The sequence below is a fragment of the Cyprinus carpio genome, chromosome B10 (genome assembly GCF_018340385.1).
Source record: "Cyprinus carpio isolate SPL01 chromosome B10, ASM1834038v1, whole genome shotgun sequence".
Lineage (NCBI taxonomy): Eukaryota > Metazoa > Chordata > Actinopteri > Cypriniformes > Cyprinidae > Cyprinus > Cyprinus carpio.
In genome coordinates, this window is record NC_056606.1 from 14,028,294 (window position 1) to 14,050,267 (window position 21,974).

Consider the following 21,974-nt stretch of genomic DNA (forward strand, 5'->3'; position numbering starts at 1 on the left):
GAGCAGTGACTCACCGTATTGAAAACTTGAAGACTTAGAGGTATTAACTGAACTGAAGTTTATGGAGAGAAATGTTCTCTGGTGGGTTCATCAGAGACTTATAATGAAATAAAAGGATCCCTTCGGCTAAGTTAGGCTGAAAAGAGCTTTATTGCCTGTATCTGAGGCGAATGCCACTGAGATCTAAGGAAGTTTTTCACACTGGTTAATCACTGACAGTTGTGAGCTGTGATTATGACCAGTGCTTTATAACAACTCTGAAGTAAAATACACCTCCATATTTGACCTCTGGTTCTCATCTGCCAGTTTCTTCCTTCTCCCGCCGGTTCTGCATCGCTGCTAACATGCTAATTGCTTTGTCACAGTTATGTTTTGACAGGAAGCTACGCTGATGTAGCAAGCTAATTAATGGGCCTCTAAATACAGCCCGATTTAGACAAGAAATGCAAATGTGACACCGGTGAAAGAAATTGTTTGCGCAGAGCATGACGGTTGGGCCAGATTTTCGGCAACACTCTTGGGAGCTGCAGGTGCCTAATTGCTGCTTTACAAAACGCCTCTGTGAGTCCTGAAAGTTGGTGGGTGTTTGTTGTGCCTCTGAGGGGCTAGTTATCTGCTGCTTGCAGCCCGGATCCTCTTGACCTCCCTCAGGCTGAGTGGCCCTGTGTAATTGAGTGCCACCTGAAAGGTTGTTCTGAAAGGTGGGTTATCTGTCCGCTCTCATCCCACAGGAGAACAGCACAGGGTGAGGAAGGGGACAAGCCTCTGAGGGCTAGAGTCCCTGTCTGCCAGCCACAATGCATTATGGGAGAAGTCATTTAGTGACACAACTTTGAAAGTCTTAAAGGTTAACATAACAAATGGGAAAAGTAAAAGGCGCATAATTTGGGAAAGCAACTGATGTTGCATGTACTGAAGTATGAAAGAAGGGCATAATGAATTGGATCAAGTTATATGAGCTTTCTTGTGTATTTGAGCCTTCTTCTAGTTCAACAATTCTTTAAAAAGATTGAAGAAAATTAGTTTGAGAATCAGACATCATTATAATCACAATAATTACATCAAATATTAATGAACTGCAAACTTATGAAACATTGTTAGCTGAAGCTGTGTGTGAACAAGCCGCCGGCTGTAGAGTGTGAGCTGCTCCGTCTCACGCTGCCAGAGAGAGAGAGATTCTCCGGTATAGTGTCCCACAACAACGCTTAGCTGCCCGCTGATGCGCCTGCCTATAAATGGGCCTAATTTGAAGCACAATTGGCCAATGCAGATTAATTAAAAAATGCCAAAAATCGGCCTGATTAATCGGCCGGCCGATCAATCAGTCCACCTCTAATTTATATATAGTAATAATAATAATAATAATAATTATCATCTTCCACATTTTTTATTACATTAGTTGCAGGATGGTAGGTCATGCTCATCATAATGTCTGATTTGCAAATTTATTTTATAGTCAAATAATTGCTTTAGTATAATAATAATATTAATAATAATAATAATATATTTAAGTATTTTAGAAATAGATTTTGCATCACTACACCTCTGTAGACAGTCGGTCATCATCTTTTTGCAGTGTTCATCTGCAACAGGAGCAGATCATCTCTGTTCTGTTGGCCGAAGCCCAGTGAGCGTTTGTTTTCTGGTGTGGCTGCGACATGCCCTTCAGATTGTGTGCATCAGATTGCACTGTATCCTCATGCTGTTTGAAGGGAGACGCGTGCGGCACATTAACTTCCAGACAAGCTCAAGGACAAGAAACTCGCCCAATAGAGAATGCTGAGAGTTCACTTTTCTCTGTGTTTGTGTACACTTGCACTGACTGCTGATTTCCTGTCTGTTTAATGTACTGACCCTGTGCTTTTGCCTTTGTTCGTCTCGTTCTCTTGCAGGCGGAACCTCACCAAGCTCTCACTGATCTTCAGTCACATGTTGGCCGAGATCAAAGCCATCTTTCTAGGTGGACAGTTCCAAGGAGATACATTCCGCATTACCAAGGCAGACGCCGCCGATTTTTGGAGAAGGTCTTTTGGTGAAAAGTAAGTTTTCTTCTCATTTCAAGATGCATGTGCCAAATCTGATCTGATCTTTCCAGTTTTCATTACAGCTCCAATCAATTAAAGCTCTTTGTCATGGAGAAATTCCTTTTCTCTATTTAGCAGCGAGTAAGTCTGGTCATGTGTTGGAGTGCTGCTCTTGAGTCAGGCCTGTGATTTAGCAAACATCTGCACTCTAAAACAGACACACTGATGGCTTTCCTAACTGCTCTAGTCAGCATTTGAGAGGTGAAGGTCACTGGTTAGTTGATTATTTTTTTTCAGGCTTATTAAGAGCATTAATGTTTTTTTTCCTCTTAATGCTGGAATATGAGGTTTCTCAGACAGCTTGACCAGCCTGGGCTTGTTTGCTGGGAAGAGTTTCAGTTTGCTGTTGTGCCAGTTTATAAATATAGATACATAAAGAGATAATGCTGTGACAGTTCATACTAGTCGATTAGTAAGTTTGGCTAGTTCAGGGATCCGGGTACCCCAGGGTCTGCTAGGTGGTCCATGAAAGAGAAAATAATAATAAATAAACGCATTAATAAAATGGAAAGTAAATTACAGAATTACACAAAATTATACAAAAAACTTTTGGCTTCTCCCCTGAGGGTGCAACCGAGCAAAATGTTACAAATGCACATTTATTCAAAGCAATAAAATAACACGATTATCTTTGAAAAAAGTGCATAATGTTTAAAATAATGTTTATAAACCAAACAACCATGTATAAAATTCGAATGCAGCATTTTTGCATTCGAATGTGGATTTTTATTTTAAATTCAACAAATACTCAATATTCGACAAATATTCGAATTTGACAGCCCTAGCATTATACTACTAATAAACAGCCAATATGCTAGGAATATGCATACTAATAAGTAACTAGTTGACAACCCTCTACATTGTGAGTAAATCACTCACATATGGGAATAAATCTTCACCTGGGCAACTAAATGATGTCTAATATTAGCCGATGGCTAATAAATTCTCAGATTTTACTTACCAGTGTGTGAGTTGTGGGCTACGTGAAAGTTTAGCACAGATATATTTTCACTCGCCGAACACTCTGACCGAGCACTTCAGAGTTTCACTCTCCGCCAACCGATCTGTGCTATTTTTCAGTTCATCTCAATGGATCTGCAATGCACCTCTATTTTACGTACTGTAACCTCTAGTGTGAAAGTGCGCTTCCCCGTCACTTTGTCTCACACACACACACAGTTTTACAGAAACACTGAATGACCAAAAAAGCACCACCACCTCTAAGTTCAGTTAAAATGACTAATATGTATTCATACATGGTTATCAAGTTTTAGTTCTAATTACTAAAGTTCTGTTATTAAATAGTACTTTATTATAATGCTTGACTGACTGATTTTATTTATATATTTTTATATATTTAAAATTTTTTTCATTATATTTATATTTACACCCACGCATTAGAAAGTGATGCGAAAAGTGGAATAGCCGTTACACCTCGGGTGTACATTATTTTCTAATAATTCAGTGGACCTGAGTCAGTTATTCCACTTAAACTATGCTTTCCACCCCTCAAGAGATTTTTCAGATGTTGTATTTCAAAATATTCATCATGTTTTTGTCGTTAAAATGCTCTGGTGAGTAAGACTAATTTCTTACGCATTTCATCCCACGCCTCTTGCTAATTCCAAAACGTCATTTTAGAGCTAGTAATGGAGGCTGAGCTGTTTATAGCACACTAATGCAGTTATTAAGTCATTAAATAGAGAGAGATTTAATGTGTAAATTACCTGAGTAATTCAGTTACCGGAGTAATTTTTTGGCCAAAACGTGGAAATCATTTGTCATTTTTATTGTTTACTATATTTATTTGCTTCGTCAGTGTCATTGTGAGTTTTGGTTCTTTTGATGTTGTAAGACCTTTTAAATAACAAGTTATTTGGCGAATTGATATGAACATGTAATGTGGTCAAGACCTGTCTGGAACCACTTTAGCTGTGCCTTTCCCTGAAAATAATTGCATGCCTTAGAACATTGGTCATGATATATTTAGTGCAGTGGCTGTGCATCTTTCATTCTATTGGATTTGTTTTTTTTCCGTGTCTATATATAGTTTTGCAAATCTCTAGTATGTTGCTGTGAACGTTCTTGCTGCAAGAGACTTTGATTTTGATTATATGAGTTTGTTTGGGGAGTTATTCTTGGTTTGTAAGGTTATTTTAATTGCTTCTCCTGGAGCAAGAAAAAATTTAGTTATACTGTGGAATTAAGCTGATTTCCATTCCAAGCACAGCGCTCGTCTGATCGCAAATCTCTCCAGATCTTTAAAAGGTGTCGTCCGTTTGCAGATTGCAATGTTTAATTCATTTGAAATCTCTGTGGATGCTGAATATTTTATCTTTTGTTTAATCCAGCAAATCGGAGGGATAAAGGAAGTGAGAACATGTGAATGGATACACTGGCTGTGCTAGGGACAGAAAGGCCTCATAATGGGGCAGGTTTGATCAGCTATCCCAGAGAGGAAGAGCAAGTGAAGTGGAGAGAGAAAGAGAGATTGAGAGACGGGAAAAGACCAGCGCAGTCTCTAGTGTGTATCTCATTACCGCTCTGATATATTATAGATTATTATAAAGGTCTACTTCCCGCTCTGTACAGAGGAAGTGTGCATGAGTCATTGATACGAGAAGCAGAGCGGCCTTCCTTCAGCTCTTCTATCTCTGGTTCTCTTACTCTGTGTGGAAATAGAAAGCTCAGCATCCTCATGCCATCAATCCTGTGAGCACTAGAGCTCAAATCTATAGCCTGCAGAGTTAGCTGCTCAGCCAACCTATATATGCATGTCCGTGCACGTTTTGTGTACTGAGACAAGATGAACTCGTTTAACATGTACAGTCTGGTCGGATTGTCTGGATTTGAGAATTTTGAAAAGTTGTGAGGAATAAGATATATTTCTGATTTCTAGGTCACTGATAAAATTAGTAAATGTGTGACATTGATCATTGGAACTTGGCCAGATGTCCTTGTTTCCACGCAAACTTGTAAATTTTTTGCGCAAACTTGTAAAGTTCAATTATCTTGAATTAATCACTTGATGAAATATAGTCTTGAAAATAAAATTTGTAATGAAGTAGTTTCTATTAATGTTCTGTGACAAATAAGACTGTTTAAGAAAAATCCAGTTTAGAAAAATCTAAATGCCCCAGTGGGTTTGATTTTGGTAGACAGTTTTTTCAAATATTAATAAGCAGTGAAGTACAGTAGTTTTGGCTGCTGAAAATTAAGCTTTGTCATTATAGGAATAAATATAATTTTAAAATATAATAATATAGTATTTTAAGTACTAATATTTTTTCACAATATTAGTGTTTTTATTGTATTTTTGATCAAGTAAATGCTGCCTTGGTGAGAATAAGAGACTCAGAATAAGTCTGTTAGAGAATAAGAGAATAAGAAAGAAAAACGTTAGAAAATCTTACTGAACCCAAAAATTGAACAGTGATGTAGATTTCTTTCTAAGGTATAATCAAATATCATGACAACTTTTTCTTTTCAAGAACTTTATTATTTTAATGAGGCTTCTTTTTCTTCATTATGATATCAGGATAGTTGCATCATTCTGCATTTTTGAGAAAAAAGGCTCATCATAAAATTCGTTGTGAATTCATTGAATGTGTGAATTGCATATTTAATGTAGTTTTGAATAAATTATTAGATAAGAAAAAAGACTTTGCATCATGTCTTTTGAGGTAAGAAAATGCAAAAATAAGATGCATTTTTACTAGTAAACTCAGACTTTTGGTCCCCACTGTGTGTAAATATATTTCTCTTTGGAAAGATTCTATAAACATTCTTTGTGAAAACAAGACTGTTGTCTCTGCAGTAATTCATCTAGCAGGTCGGATTGCTCTGAGACTCGAAAGATAATATCAGACCTTATAAGATCTCTCTCTCTCTCTCTCTCTCTCTCTCTCTCTCTCTCTCTCTCTCTCTCTCTCTCTCTCTCTCTCTCTCTCTCTCTCTCTCTCGGTCTTTTGATAATGGAATATAATGCTTTTACTCAGAGCAACCAGAGAATGGAATATATGTGATGTCACCTCCCCCTCTATCATCTGAACACTGCTCTCAGATAGGTTTCAACTCAGTCCTCAGAAAGGTTTAGCATAGATGAAGTGCAGACAAACCCCGCCCATACACAGATGCATTAGGCGTGCAGTATTTAATATGCAGATGATATAATGAGGGAAAATAAGATCTATATGTTCCTCTGCAGTAGCAGCAGGAAGTCTTGCTCATCGTTTCCTCATTATCAGTTCATATTAATGCCCTGCTGTTTCACTGACTGACGGGTTGAGAAGAGATTTGTTTTCAAGCTAATTTTCCTTATTAAACTCCCTTCTGTCTGCCGAGACTCAAATCCATTTTAAACTCTCATTTAAATGCGATAAGTGGCCACGGGCCAATAGGAACACAGTTTCCAGTGGCAACACTGAAGGCCACCGGCTGAGTTGCCTGTTTTCTGTCTTACTTGGGCGGCAGCTGTTTAGTGAATTAAAATAATGCACTCGCTGATTTTCTTCTGATAGCACAGGGTATTATCACACAACCAAATCACCCCAGAGCAAGCACTCAGATTCTAAATTTTACCCAATTTGTTTCTCTTAATGCACAACATGACTTTCTGGAGCCTGTTTGATTAGATGCGGAAATCTGTCTCCTGCCTCATGACCTGCCTCGCTCTGACTCTCCACCCCTTCGTTCATTTATTTCTTAGCATGATGGTATTATGCGTGTGGTATGCAGGGTCCTAAATGAGCTTCCTTTTGTGTTGTCCACTGAGAGTCCACTCAGCCCATTAAAAAGTCTTCCTTAATTAAGGGGTCAGCTATTCTAAAGAATGTAATTAAACTAGATCTTGTCTTTTTTCATCTGTCCATCAAAGAACCAAGCTCAGCTCTCCCGTTCAGCTATAAGTAGACAGTATAAGGAGAAAAAATATGGATGTGTATGGTATTTATGAGCCATTTATTTCTCTTCCTCTCAGTAAACTCACCAGATTGATTCATTGTTTTCTTTACTGCATCGACCGACAGTTTGGAAGTTTATCAGAGGCAAGAGCGAGTTTCCTTATTCCTGGTGATGCATCAGCATTTTTGTGCTATTTTGCTGTGGTTGCTGATTAAAACATATGCAAAACAATTTTGTTCTGGAAAAAAGTGGTCAATTCTATGCTGAACTGCAGTGTAATCATGCTGAAGATGCATAATTCACAGAACTCATGACATGATGGAAATGAGTTTGAATGCTGAGATGATAAAGCTTAGGCAAATCAACCTACAAATGACTTATAATTGCCTCTAGCCTACATGTTAAACCTAGTAAATTTTAACATGGAAAACACCGAACAGCGCTTTTAAATTGTTGGTCAGATTAAAAAAAAAAAAAAAAAGATTTTTGTCTTTTATGCCCACCATGGCTGCATTATATTTGTTAAAAAATATATAAATGTTTTCTATTTGAATATGTTTTCAGATGTAATTTGCTCCTGTAATGGCAAAGCTGAATTTTTTAGCATCATTACTCCAGTCTTCAGTGTCACATGATTATTCAGAAATCATTCTAATATGCTGATTTGGCACTTAGAAACATTTCCTCTTATTAATGTTTTATATCTTCTATCTTAATATTTTTGTAGAAGCTGTTGATACATTTTTTTAAATTAATAAACTTTTTAAACTTTTTTTGTAACTTTATAAATGTTATTACTGTAACATTTGATTAATTTAATGCATCCTTTCTGAATAAAAGTTTTTTTTTTTTACATTTAGAGTAATAAATAATAAATATAATATCTAATAATGTTTGCTTCTAAACCTCCATAAGAGATTGCCCAAGACAACAATTAAATATGTATTTTATTGGTCATTATACTTAAATAATTTCTCAATCCGAATCAAGTAGTCCAGTGAATCATATAAGAAGGGAATTTTAATATTATTACGTTTATCCAAGTGCAATAGAAGTCAAAAGGAAGTTATCATTTAGATAATTGTTTAAACATTTATGTAAGAGAGGTTTTGCTACGTGTTGAAACTTAACCAACAGGCCACTGCCCTTTCTAATAGGAAACAGCAAAGCTGATGTTTCCTCATTAACCTGCTGCTCTGACTGATGTGGATGTGATTATGTGATGTGACTGTGTGGATCATCCATGCCATTGTTTCTGACATCCAGATGACTCACTTCTTCTCTACACTGTCCTGATTAACAGGCTCTAATCCTCGTCCAGTATCGCTGTTTTTACTTTTGTGTTTTAGTCCACAACAGTTTTTACTTCCCCAAAAGACTGGGGCTTCTTGCGAAACCAGAATGTTTCAGATGTTTTCAAAAGTCACAGGATTGATGGGTAATGCCCTCAGGGTGGCTGACACTGTCAGATTGTCAGAATGAAGAGCAGTAGATCCTCTGTTGTTAGTGTGACAAGTCTCTCTTCTTGTCTCACCTGAAGGAACGATATGACTGCTTGACGTGCCAAGGTGCCATTACCCTGAACTGAAGATTTCCGTGTTAACCAAGAAAAGAGAACAGGCATTTAAGAGACTCTGCTATTGTCTTTTTCTCCTTCCAAGTGTGTGTTTGTGTCTGAAAGTGTTTATTGGTCAATTTGTGATGGTCAGTGTTTATGAAACTGTTCTTTAGAGAAGTTGAAGCAGAGCGTTGGTGGCACTTTTCTTCACATGCTCTGCTATTTACCTCAACCTCCATTTTGTGGCAGTCATAGACCACCAGAGGAATATGTATGACATTTTTACAGAACCTGAATAAGAGTTTACAGTCATAAAGAGTAAGAGATACAGTAAGAGCTTGCATTCTTAGTCATTCTGGCAACTGTGTTGTTTTTATAGAGTGAATGTTCCTAAATGTGTGAGACTCGTACATACCGCTTTTACAAGTCTAAGTGACCAAGCAACACGTTACCAATCACTCTGCCAACATTCTAGCAACCGCACAGCAACATGTTTACAATAGCTCAGAATCATAGCTATGTATAGGTAGATGCCACATTTGAACACTCCAGACACTTTGATGTGTCTGAAAAGGGCTCCCTATAGTTTAGAGCATAAGCTGAGATAGATTTTTATTCCAAAAAAAAAAAAAATGTTAATTCTAATTGAATTTTTTTAAAGAAAGAGCAGTTTGTACAGTAAACCACTGTTTAGTAAAAAACAAAACAAAAATGATTGTAAGCTTTTCCCTCCTGCTTTACCGAAACCATATCGAAACGTGATGTCAAAACAGAGGTGTTTTCCTAACTTGTTCTTGAGTGATCACGAATCATCTTCGACCTTTCCAATATAGCAGACAGCTTACATGTAGCAACCCATAGACAGACTCTAATAAGGCATCAGCATATACATACTGTATGTGCTCAGAACAAAATAGCAGCAAGCTAACAAACACTCAGAAAATCCAAGCAACCACATAACAACATGCTAACATCCACCCAGAATGAAACATACCAACGAACAGCTACTCAGATCTCCCTAACATTTGCATAGCAAGATGCTAACAGCACAGAACACTGTAATATCCGCATAACAACATGCTAACATCCACCCAGAATGAAACATACCATCGAACAGCTACTCAGATCTCCCTAACATTTGCATAGCAAGATGCTAACAGCTCAGAACACTGTAATATCCGCATAACAACATGCTAACAACCACCCAGAATGAAACATACCATCGAACAGCTACTCAGATCACCCTAACATTTGCATAGCAAGATGCTAACAGCTCAGAACACTGTAATATCCACATAACAACATGCTAACAACCACCCAGAATGAAACATACCATCGAACAGCTACTCAGATCACCCTAACATTTGCATAGCAAGATGCTAACAGCTCAGAACACTGTAATATCCACATAACAACATGCTAACAACCACCCAGAATGAAACATATTAACAAACAGCTACTCAGATCACCCTAACAACTGCATAGCAAGATGCTAACAGCTCAGAACACTGTAATATCTGCAATGCAAGATGCTAACAACTCAAAACTTTCAACATCCACATCGCAAATAGCAATGGCCTGGCATATTTCTTCAGAAATATCTAGTACTTCAGTGTTTTCACAGGCCAGTGACTGAAGGATTTGATGTCTGATTCAGTTCATGTTTATAGCCCAAAGCTATTGGATGTATTTCGAGAAGGATTTCCACAAGTCTAATCCCAGTGTGCATTTGTGTGTGCTTGTGTGATTCCAGGACAATAGTGCCATGGAAAACATTCCGGCAGTGCCTTCATGACGTGCACCCCATCAGCTCTGGGTTGGAGGCCATGGCTCTGAAATCCACCATTGACCTCACCTGCAATGACTACATCTCCGTCTTTGAGTTTGACATCTTTACTCGTCTTTTCCAGGTAACCCCAAACCTCTCACCTCCCACAACCCCATCCAAGTTTAGCGTTTCTCTCGCATTCTCAACACGACCAACACGCATTAGATCTGCTAATATCAAGCTAACATTTAAATGTCAACTACTTTCTAAAAGCAGCTAATCGTAATAACGAAAGCAATACAGAAGGATCACCCTTGTTTTTCACTCACTCCAGCGTGGGTCGATCTACTCATTCTGAGGAGAAATCCTGTACATAGATGGCTCACAGTTAACCGCATGTTTAAATTGAAAACATGAAAACGTCTCGATGTTTTGTAGTCACCACGATGGAAAATAGCGCTAACACTGGGGATCACCTCTGCGAGTGAGTGTTGAGTGGGAGGTTTGTTTTACGCAGAGGAATCCCTTAGTTAGAAAAACACACCTCATCCTTAACCACAACACACGCGCTTACAAACCTGTACTTGCACAAGCCTTATTACATATCGGCTGCAAAACACCCACTCTTTTGTCTACCTACTCAAGTCTTTGGTGCAAAAAAATACTAAAATTCCCAGAAATGTGCTGGAAGGACCCACATCATTTCATTAGCGTGGATTTGTTTATGCGTGTGAGTCAATCAGTGAGCAATATGGAGTTTTTATCTCACGCTGAGCTTCTAATCGTGACCTTGCTTGGCTGAATCACCGCACATGACCCCCGCTACCTTACAGCCAAAGCCAACAAAACTACACCCTGCTCATTTGAACATCCAAAACTCTGTCCCTTTGTAGCCCTGCTGCAGATTTTTGGGAATTGCTTAAGTCTGGATGGGTTATGCTTGTATGGGAAAGAGGAAACGGATGGGTTTTTTTTTCCACAGTACCGAGAGTCACATCTGCTTTTTATTTAGTTCTGACATGTCAAGATGAGTTTATTTAAGAATGTACAAAGACACAAAAAGTATCAGGCCTTTAAGTCACTCTTGTCATTGTCTTTTCAAATTGCAGACCAAGGGCCATTAAGTGGTACTAGGAGATTTACTGAAAATGTGTAATAAAAATGTTTTTAGGGTTATCAGAATGAATGTGTTAGCGTAATATATTATGTGCATAATAAGTAAATATTTCAAATTTAATTATTTAAATCGAAAAACTTTCTATTGTTTTTTTTTTATCTAACATTAAGAGATATTGGGGGAATTAACTAATAAAAAGTAAATGTTTCTCATATATTTTATTAACTTGGCTTTAATTATATTTAAGAGATATTGGGGGAATTAACTAATAAAAAGTAAATGTTTCTCATATATTTTATTAACTTGGATCAATATTTGGAGTTGTTACAATGAAAAAAATTTAGATAATACAAATTCAAACAAACTACATCTTTAAATGATCTTTACAGATCACATATTTTTGTCACGCAGTATAAACAGACCTTTATACATTAAAAAATATAGATTTTTTTATATTTTAGGCAGCAGGTCATCATATTTGGGAGTTGTTACAATGAAAAAACCCTGCTTTAGATAATATCATTCAAAACAAACTACATCTGTTTGTTTAATTTTAATAAAATATCTTTAAATGATCACATATTTTTGTCATGCAGTATAAACAGACCTTTATACATTAAAAAATATAGATTTTTTTATATTTTTAGGCAGCAGGTCATCATATTTGGAGTTGGGAGTTGTTACAATCTGTTGTTTATTTTTTAATAAAATAAAAAACCCTGCTTTATTTAGATAATACAATTCAATCAAAAAACCCTGCAATACTCAAAACAAACTACTCTTTATTAACTTGGCTTTAATGCAGTGACGGTATAAAAGCTAATTATTTATCATGCAGTATAAACAGACCTTTTATACATTAAAAAATATAGATTTTTTTTTTTATATTTTAGGCAGCAGGTCATCATATTTGGGAGTTTGTTACAATGAAAAAAAAACCCTGCTTTAGATAATACAATTCAAAACAAACTACATCTGTTTGTTTAATTTTAATAAAATATCTTTAAATGATCACATATTTTTGTCATGCAGTATAAACAGACCTTTATACATTAAAAAATATAGATTTTTTTATATTTTAGGCAGCAGGTCATCATATTTGGGAGTTGTTACAATGAAAAAAAACCTGCTTTAGATAATACAATTCAAAACAAACTGCATCTGCAAAGAAATTATAGTCGATCTCTTCTTAGAACTACATTAACTTCCATTTTCTTTTGAATTTAAGTAGATGAAGCCACTTCCCTAAAACCATTTTGCATTAACTGTAGCCATGTCCAATGAACCTCTGACAACCAGAAAGCATCCAAATACTTGTTTTTTTTTTTAGTTATTTATTTTAGCTTTATGCAACAATCGTCCATGCTTTGTTGACATTTTAAACAGCACATTTATTATTTTTTAATTTAAAACACTTTTTTGCCTAATGTTTAGTTTGAAACATGCGTTAGTGCTGTGTTTCAAGAAAATAAATAGTGTAAAAACACTCAATGTAATTATAATTATATCATGCATTTTTATCTGTGACTTAAGTGTTAATTTTTTGTGGATTGTTGTAAATCCAACTACAAGGAACAGTTGTGTACTTGTTTTAGTTGGTGTGTTACAGCCTTGTCAATGTAATCTTCTGAAAGGTCAGGGATGGTAAAAATGCAGTGTACTGTATGCTGGCGCACTCCAGTCTGACTTCTGTTTTTTGAGCAGTTTTGCAGTATCAAAGATTACGTGCTTCCTAAACTCACTACCTTTCTCTCTAATTTATTTCTCTTTCCTGTAGCCGTGGGGCTCAATCCTGAGGAACTGGAATTTCCTGGCAGTCACGCACCCGGGCTACATGGCCTTTCTGACATACGATGAAGTGAAGGCACGTCTGCAGAAGTACATCAACAAACCTGGCAGGTACAGACTAGTCTGTGTACAACTGGGTGGCTTTAATAGACGTACCATCTGCTGCGTGGTGCGCCGGGCCAGCCAGCTGTTTTTCTCCAGTCTGGCAGGCGACCCTGCTTGCATGGGAAAGTGGGCGAGGCGGAGATGTTAGCTTATTACAGGAGGCTCTTTGTCTGTGCTTCTGCTCTCTTGTTTGTCATTTAGCATGTGCTGGTCTAGCAGCTAGGATTAGTGTAACGTGGAAATGAACCCCTGACCTTTGCGTTGGCAGCCTAGATAGTACGCTAAGGGTGCCGGACAGTGCCATAGGGAGACAGAGGTAGTTAAATCCAGTCTGTTTGGATTAGCTGATTAGAGAAACAGCATCGCATCTGCGCTAAAACAACTCGAGGTCCAGAGCCAGACGGCAGGCACGATTACACACTGGTTAGAGTCTTTAACGCAACAGCAAGATAATAACGAGGCCATAAAATAAGAAACTTTATGGGAATGGATTCCCACTGTTTGATTTTCACCAGGAAGATGGGCCGTTTTAAAGCGCTGTTGTGGGTTGGAGAGATGTGGCTGAACAAACAGAAGGAAGTCGAGGACGGTGGGTGGTCAAGCAGAACTGTATGCAAATACCAATCTACTGAAGAGGAGCAGCAGCTGTGTGTGTGTGTGCAGTTCGAGAAGGTCATGGCGGCAACCAAGGGGACTATATGAGTTTCACGCTGAGCGTTTACCCGTAACCATCACCTGGCAAAATCTAGCATTTTTTCATGTCTGTTTATATCAGGGCAGTGTGACACGAGAGGCAGGGCTCATTAGTGCGGAAACACACACTCGCTGCCTCAGTGGTCACAGCAGCTCGGAGCTTTTTGTGATCTGTTTGTGTGCGATGACTCTGAGGGTGTTGGTGACTTGGCTTGTTTTCCATGACAATCATTTCCTAGTTCCTTCTCTCTTGACATCCATATTGCGCTCTCAGCCTACCAGGATCTGTCTGCCCATATCATGCTGTGGGATTGAATTATCCCAGAAAACAAAAACTGATGACTGGAAGTCCATTTTTGAAGAATACTCTTTTTGTATGAAAGTAAATGAGGGCTGGGGTTGTTAAGCTCCAAAATGACAAAAAATATGGTAAAATTGGTTTTCTGAAGTCATATGATAGGATTGTGTGATGAACATACAGAAATTCAAGTCATTATTTACCGCAATCCTTGATTTCTGTTTTCTTGGCATGTTCATGAGAGAAGTTGTAATGTTTGATTCTTGAACAAATCTTTTTGTTTACTCATTTTTTTCTCAGTGAATATCATGAATCAAACTGATTCAAGTTCATGAGTTTAATGTTTTATATATTGGAACAAATCATATTTTTGATGTGTGTCTTTTTTAATAAATTTCTTTATTGCTTTATAATTGCTTCATGATGATTTGTTCATTTGTGATTCATTAACAAATCTTTTGACCCAGTTGACAAATGTTGTCTGAATGGTTTATTCATCGATCAAGCCTATTCAGTTCATTAGTTTAATGTCCAATTTATGAGCAAAAGTTCAATATACAATTCATTATTGAATCATTCTTTTCACTCATTTTTTTTTTTAATGAATTGCTTGATCCAGTTCACAAAACCCTTCTAAATAATTGTTCAATGAATTGAACTGATTTTTCGTGTCACTGGAGTCAATGATCCGGTAATGTCGGTGGTTAACAGCTCACTGGAGGAGAAAATTTCACTGAAAATGACTTGAATTTAGTTGTTTCTCACACAAAGCATCACATGACTTCAGAAGTCCTATAATGTAAGTCATATGGATCACTTTAAAGATATTTAAATGGTAATTTTTCATACCTTTTTTTTCCACTTCAAAGCTTCAGTCCCCATTCATTCTAATAGCATGGGCATTTTTGTCCAAATCGAATTAGGACTAAAAACGAGTCTCTTAGACTATGATCTGTCCTGTGACAGAGGGTTTTGGTTCAACTATGGTCAGATTTCAAAGATATCAAATCAATTTAAAAAGTCTTTGAAGTTTTTTTTCAGTTTCAGTGTTTGTGTAGTTACTGCATTTGCCTATCCTATAAATGAAAAGTGTCAAATAAGACAGTATGCTAATAGTAAATTTTGAAAGCATGAAAGAAAAAGGTACTGTAGCAGCTTTCATATTAAACAAAATAGAGAGGAGAGAGAGTGACTGACAGAGAGATGGAGTAATTGGCAGAGAGTTGAGTTGAAAGAGTGTTAACAAGAGTTAGTGTCGAGACTGTATGATTTTTTCCCCCCTGTGCAAATAAAGAGCCATGTCCAGTGTGAAAGCAACACAGTTGAGCATTATGGGATTAATCACATTTAACACAGAGAGCTCCATTCATCCCTAGCAGCTGCATTAGAAATAACTCTAATGTAATCAAGAAATCCTGCAACAATCCCTTATATCAGGCCATGACCTTTTCCCGTGATGAATCAGTGTGTGTGTGTGTTCTGATTTCTCAAACATGGCAAAATGTCACTTTTGTTGCAATGTTGCATTTACCTCATCGAATTTTCTTATTTTGGCATTGCTACCTTTGTCTGAGCCATCTCATTTGCACATTTTTGTCTGACATTACATGAGGAAATAGCATTTATCATTGCAAATTAAATTCTGCAAGACACTTTTATAAACATTTCCACCTCCTGCTGAGAAATGTTCCCCTTCCATTCCTGTGTCAGCCAGTTTTTAGCCCATTTTTCCTGAGTGCCACCCTGATGCTGTGGGATATTGAATGGAAAGGTTCAGTCTGGTACTAGCTGGTCTCTTAATCCTGGATGAATTTGTTGTTCAGCAGTTGCATAACCAAGAGCCGTCTTTGAATAACTCCAAAGATGTGCTTTTCCTCTTAGTAAAAGCTCTTAGTAAAGGTGCATGCAGATGTAAATATCATCCATATGGTTTTGTTTTTCTCTTCTTTGTTTTCCGTAGCCTTCGATTATTTCATAATTGCAGTTATGATATCAAAACTTATGGGCTTTTGTTTTCAGTTTCTACCCAAATAAATGTTTTCTTTAATATAATGGACCCAAGCCTATTGCTTTCATGCAAACGATAAGCAAACAAAGTGTTAAATTTACATAACCTCATTTGTGCTTTGCTGTTTTTAGTAATGTGTCAGCTGTTATGGTTTTTTACAGTTGGTTTCTCTCTCTCTATCCTCAGCTACATCTTCAGGCTGAGCTGTACGCGGTTAGGACAGTGGGCCATTGGCTACGTCACTAGTGATGGCAACATCCTGCAGACCATCCCACATAACAAGCCACTGTTCCAGGCGCTCATCGACGGATGCAGAGAAGGCTTGTGAGTTTCTCAGACAGATTAAACTGTTAAATAAACGTCATAGTTTTGGCCAAGTGGTTGCTGCATGTTGAGTTATGATTTTCATGTGGGCGTTTTAGGTTCCAGTGCCAGTCCTCCCTCCATTAAGAAACTATTAAACTAAATCATTCTGCTCTACTAAACGCCCACTATCTCAGTCACTTGCAAATACTCTCATTCTGTTTCAGTCAAATGTAGGTTCGCATTTTACTTTTTTAGTCTTTGATCTTTCTTTGATTTAATGTCTAAACAGTGGGGCTGAAGACAAGTGAATTATGTAAAGTTAGATATATAAGCATGTTCAACTTTATCCACATACTGTATGTACAGTATACTTTTGAAGGCTGAAATATACGCAAAATAAGCAAATCTCAGCTGCTTGATTGCTTGCAAATTATATTATCGTCTAGCTCTGATCTGCTTGAAGCAACTATAATGCTTAAAGCTATTAAGATACTATTAACAATACTATTAACAATAACATCATGATTTTCTGCAAAGCTGCTTTGAAACAATGTGAATTGTATTGTGTGTACTGGATTTTTCTACATAAATGTAAGTAATCAGCAGTGGTGCATATTTTAATATTAACTAACTTAAGTTTGTTTGAGTGGCCAAAGATGGGGTTCTGGTCCCCTTGTGTCCAGATCTGCTCATTTTGTCCCATGTTCCTGGAATCAATTCCCGTAGTTCTTATGTGAAGCACCCTATTGGCTCAGTATGTTCTGATAAACTGGCAGTCTCTATTGTAAACAAACAAGCAAACACACACACACACACACACACACACACACACACTCTGTCCCCCCTTTCTCTTTGTTGGCAGGTGTCTTACTGGCATGTCTGTTTAGGGCGTCACTTACTGGTTTAGCTGCATGTAGCTGTCACCGTTGCTGTGTCAGCTGTCTCTGAACCACATCACATCACTGGTTTGTGGCTCTGTTTGCCCGGCCCAGCACCACATGCTAATCTCACACCATCTGAGCTATATCTTGGTCGCCAATTCCGTTCAGATAATGAATCTGATATGCTTGCACAATGCTAGTTTATAAACAGAAAAAGAGCATAGTAATATTGTTAATGGATGAGAAACTAATTTCTACAGAATTTAAACACCTGTCATTTAATTTGTTTGGAATCTGTAGGTATGTTTTTTTTTTTTTTTTTTATAGATAATTTGATTATGCTTTCAGCTATTAATAACTGCTGTCAGCTCTAATTAACACATTTTTCATGCATAAAACAATTCTGCTGAATTCTTTCCAGCCCAGAAAATGCAGAAAAAACTGCAGATTTTGTCTGGACGTTTCTCTCTCATCTGATTGGCCCAGTCGAAAGGTTTGATCCCTGCTGTAAGTGCAGCGGTTCAGACATTGGCTGTGATTGGATGGGCTGGGGAGGTGCCCCACTTTCACAGCACTGCTAATGGAGATGCCACAGAGTCAGCTGCACATGAGGACAAGTCTCTTAACCTCGTTCTCTTTCTGCTGTTTTTCTCTCCATCTGTAGTTATCTGTTTCCAGACGGGCGCAGTTATAACCCAGATCTCACAGGCCTGTGTGAACCCACCCCACAAGACCACATTAAGGTCACACAGGTTAGCGACCAATGCACAATTAGGTAGACTGTATGTCAGATTTTGTATATTATCTTTTTCATGGTATTTTTTATCTCGGTCTTTTCAGGAGCAGTATGAGTTGTACTGTGAAATGGGCTCCACGTTTCAGCTGTGCAAGATCTGTGCCGAAAACGATAAAGATGTAAAGATAGAGCCATGTGGTCACCTTATGTGCACTTCCTGTTTGACATCATGGCAGGTATGTATAAAGGTGTTTTTATAGTTTAGTAGTGTATTTAATTTGTCCACTATCAGTGTCCAGCAGTCTCACATGACAGTGTTGTAATTTTTTTGTGAATGTAATGAATAAGTTGGATCCCACATTTTTAATATCTTTAAATTTCTTTAAACATTTTATTTCATATTTAATCTCAAGCATGCTCTTTAATGGCACCGATGTCACTTCGTAACTCAGTATAGTAATGTTTTTGGGAAAAATTGAAAAACTAGTAGAGATGACAAGACAACTGTGTTACAGTCATAATCTTAGACAATACTTTACAAATTCTATTATTTAGAAAATGTGAAAATAGTTATTGCTAGGATTGTTTTTCAAACTATTTCATATATAATATTTTTTTGTTAGTTAATCATATTTATGAATTTGTTATATTTAATTTGTATTTAATTTTATTTTTATGATGAATTTTCATATGGTAAAAAAAAATTGTGGTTCCAAAGTACTATAATGTGTTTGTTTTTTAATAAGCATTATTCATGTAGTCACACTCTACTGGATTGCTAATGCTAAAACAGCTTAACATTACACGTGTGTGCCACCACCACACCACTCGTGCACAGCTGCGTTCATGCATTAATAAACATGTCTTATTTTCATCTGCTGTGATGAAACTCTTTGCATCACATATAAACGCTTCAGTGATGCCCAGTGCTCAGCTAATGCATCTAGTTAGAAGTGCTTTAATGGCATGCTATGACCTGAATACTGAGCATCATCAGGGCTCAGAGGGGAACGAACAGCAGGTAATCTGTCTCTCCATCGCCCTTGCGTTTGTCCTGATCACAAATGCAAGTGGCACCACAGTGGGCAGGTGAAGGAAAGGCAAATAGGGCGGGAAATGTGTCCGGTCTGGTTGCATTTATCTTCTGGGTGTGTGTTTCTGTGTGTCAGTGCATGATTGTGATTGAGGATGTTTACATGGGTGATGTTAGACATGTGGGTTAAAGTGTGTATGTGTTTACAATTTAAGTACCGGCCGAATTGCCAGAAATGTTCAGATCAGGGTGTTGTCTGAGCATCAGAGTTTCTCTAACGATAAACAAATATTTCAGGGCCACAGTAGGGTCAGCTAAACTCGGATGCCTCAACCAGATGCATGTAGGTGAAGCAGGATCAAATCAGGCCAGCAAAATGTGCTGATTCCTATCATTCATCATTGTATCACTCAACAATTGAAGAAAAAAGCAGTATTATTGTAATGTTTCATGATGTTTGTTCTATTGGTTGCAGTAGTTTACACTCAGCTGCACATGGATCTGTTACCATCTGGGCTTCTGAGAGGCTGGAGATCAGATTTGCGCTTATTGATCATGAACCTGTGTTCTTTACTGCATTAAAGTTGAAGTGAAACACTCAAGGTTATTCAATTCAGAAGAGCACTTCACTGAAACAGTACAAATGCCCCTAAAAATAATTTTGACACTTACAAATGTATGAATGTCACTGCCTTAAATAAGAAAATGTCAAACCTAAGTTCCATTTATTTTAACAGAAATATAGCACAAAAACATTTTTCAAGTGAAACATTTCAGAACAAAAACTAGAAAAAGTTTACTAAAAACTAATTATTTTAGCTGTCTCTGATGAAACAGTAGACTCAGCAGCTCAGAACTAAGCAAAGTGTTTGTTGACTTTCCGGTTGTCGAATGTGTAGCATAATGTGCTACTTGAAGTTTAGATGCAAGTACTTGCTTGTGTTTGTACCACATTTAAGTGTAAGAATGTGTGAAGAAGGGTGTCATGACTCATGACAGAATTGTCACTGAACACACATTATCACACAGATCTAAAATGGCATCTAAAAAGCCTCAGCTGCAGTCCATCACAAGTTCATTTTTGGACAGCAAGAGACATAATATTAGTGCTGTGTGGCTTTTTAAAATCTCCTCTGCTGTTGCTCATCCACTCACCTTCTAGAACAGCCAAAGTGGTATCCCTTTTAACTTGTCACCTGCCTATAAAAGAGACCTAACCGTTAAATAAACCATTGAACCGGTTGAGAGACTAGAGAAGTGTCATCTCACCCCCTATCTGGCAGAGGCATTAATATTCATTGCTATTTTTCCAGTAAGTTTATGAAACACACAGCAGGAAAGTCTGTATGGTGACTATCCCTTAGAAATCTCACTCTCCTTTCATTTTTAATGGCCTTGTTTTAAGCCAAGTGAGTTCGGGTGCTTTTTCTTTTCTCCGTTTAAGGGCTCTAATTAGGATAAGGTTTCAAATGAGGCTTTGATGTCTTTTCAGCGACCCCTCATCCAGATGGCAGCCATGATCATCTTTTGTTCTTGTAAATATCGACACACTTTGATTCTCTGAGTTTAATGGAGGAAATGAAAGATGATTGTTTTTCATTTTGCCATGTGTAAGCTGTCTCCAGGCCGTACAGAGCTGTGCGACATGAACAACTTTCCTGCCTGTGTGTGCGTCTCTCTTACTCTGCTGTTTCCTAAATCACAAAAAAAGAAATTCGGTACCCGGCTTGAGGGGGTTGCATGTGCGTTCCAGCTGTTTGTAATCAAGCATGGCTCTTCAGATCCTGCCAGTAAAAAGCTTCCTCATGGCCGAGGCATATTTCCACAACAGTCTGTCAGTGTTTACAGCACTATACAAATAAGCAGCCCAGAACCATTGGAGTCGAGTTTACCGGAGGTACTATGCTGTGTGCATGTGCTCTTGTCTGTTTCGAGTGAGAGGCGGTTTTCTGGACTTCTACAAATGTTTGTGTGTGTGTTAGTGTTTTAAAGTTCACTCAGTGTGTCTTTGACTCTTTTCTGCAGGATTCTGATGGTCAGGGTTGCCCGTTCTGTCGCTGTGAGATCAAAGGCACGGAGCCCATCATTGTTGATCCTTTTGACCCACGCAATGAAGGGGCCAAGTGCTTCCTCCTGGACCACTTCAGCTCCCCCATGCTGGACCTGGATGATGACGATGACAGAGAGGAATCGCTGGTTATAGACCATATCCGGAAGGTAAAATATCAAAATCGAACCTATTTGCTTACTGGTACCTACTGTTAAATGTTTGGGGTCGATAAGATAAGATAATCTCTTATGCTCAATGCTGCATTTATTTGCTCAAAAATACAGCAAAAACAGCAATATTGTAAATTATTATTACATTTTAAATTAAGATATTTTATGTATTAAATATATTTTAAAATGTTATTCCTGTGATGGTAAAGCAGAATTTTCTTCAGTCTCATTACTGCAGTCTTTAGTGTCACATGATTAAAAGTATTCATTTCTTATTAACCCCAAATTTTCGGGTAGTAGTATATTTGTACTGAATGTTAATTTATATTAATTATGTAATATTCATATTGGTTATGTACAGTGAAGATTTGTTCATGGACTTATTTTAAATTCATCAGGGCATGTTATTAAAAAGATTTTTTTTAAATGCTCATCTATGTAGTATTTTATATACATTTAATAACTTGTTCACCTTCC

General features: G+C 37.4%; 1 protein-coding gene across 2 annotated transcripts in view; it reads left to right on the forward strand.

Annotated features, from left to right (window-relative positions):
• The window catches only part of LOC109069904 (E3 ubiquitin-protein ligase CBL-B-like), a 61,641-nt gene that overhangs the window by 28,406 nt on the left and 11,261 nt on the right, over positions 1-21,974 (forward strand). For both annotated transcript variants that reach the window (XM_042732668.1, XM_042732669.1), the window contains exons 4-10: positions 1,893-2,039; positions 10,298-10,454; positions 13,207-13,328; positions 16,508-16,645; positions 18,173-18,260; positions 18,349-18,480; positions 21,303-21,494. In XM_042732668.1, coding sequence (XP_042588602.1) covers positions 1,893-2,039; positions 10,298-10,454; positions 13,207-13,328; positions 16,508-16,645; positions 18,173-18,260; positions 18,349-18,480; positions 21,303-21,494 — 976 coding nt within the window. The remainder of the gene's footprint in view (positions 1-1,892; positions 2,040-10,297; positions 10,455-13,206; positions 13,329-16,507; positions 16,646-18,172; positions 18,261-18,348; positions 18,481-21,302; positions 21,495-21,974) is intronic.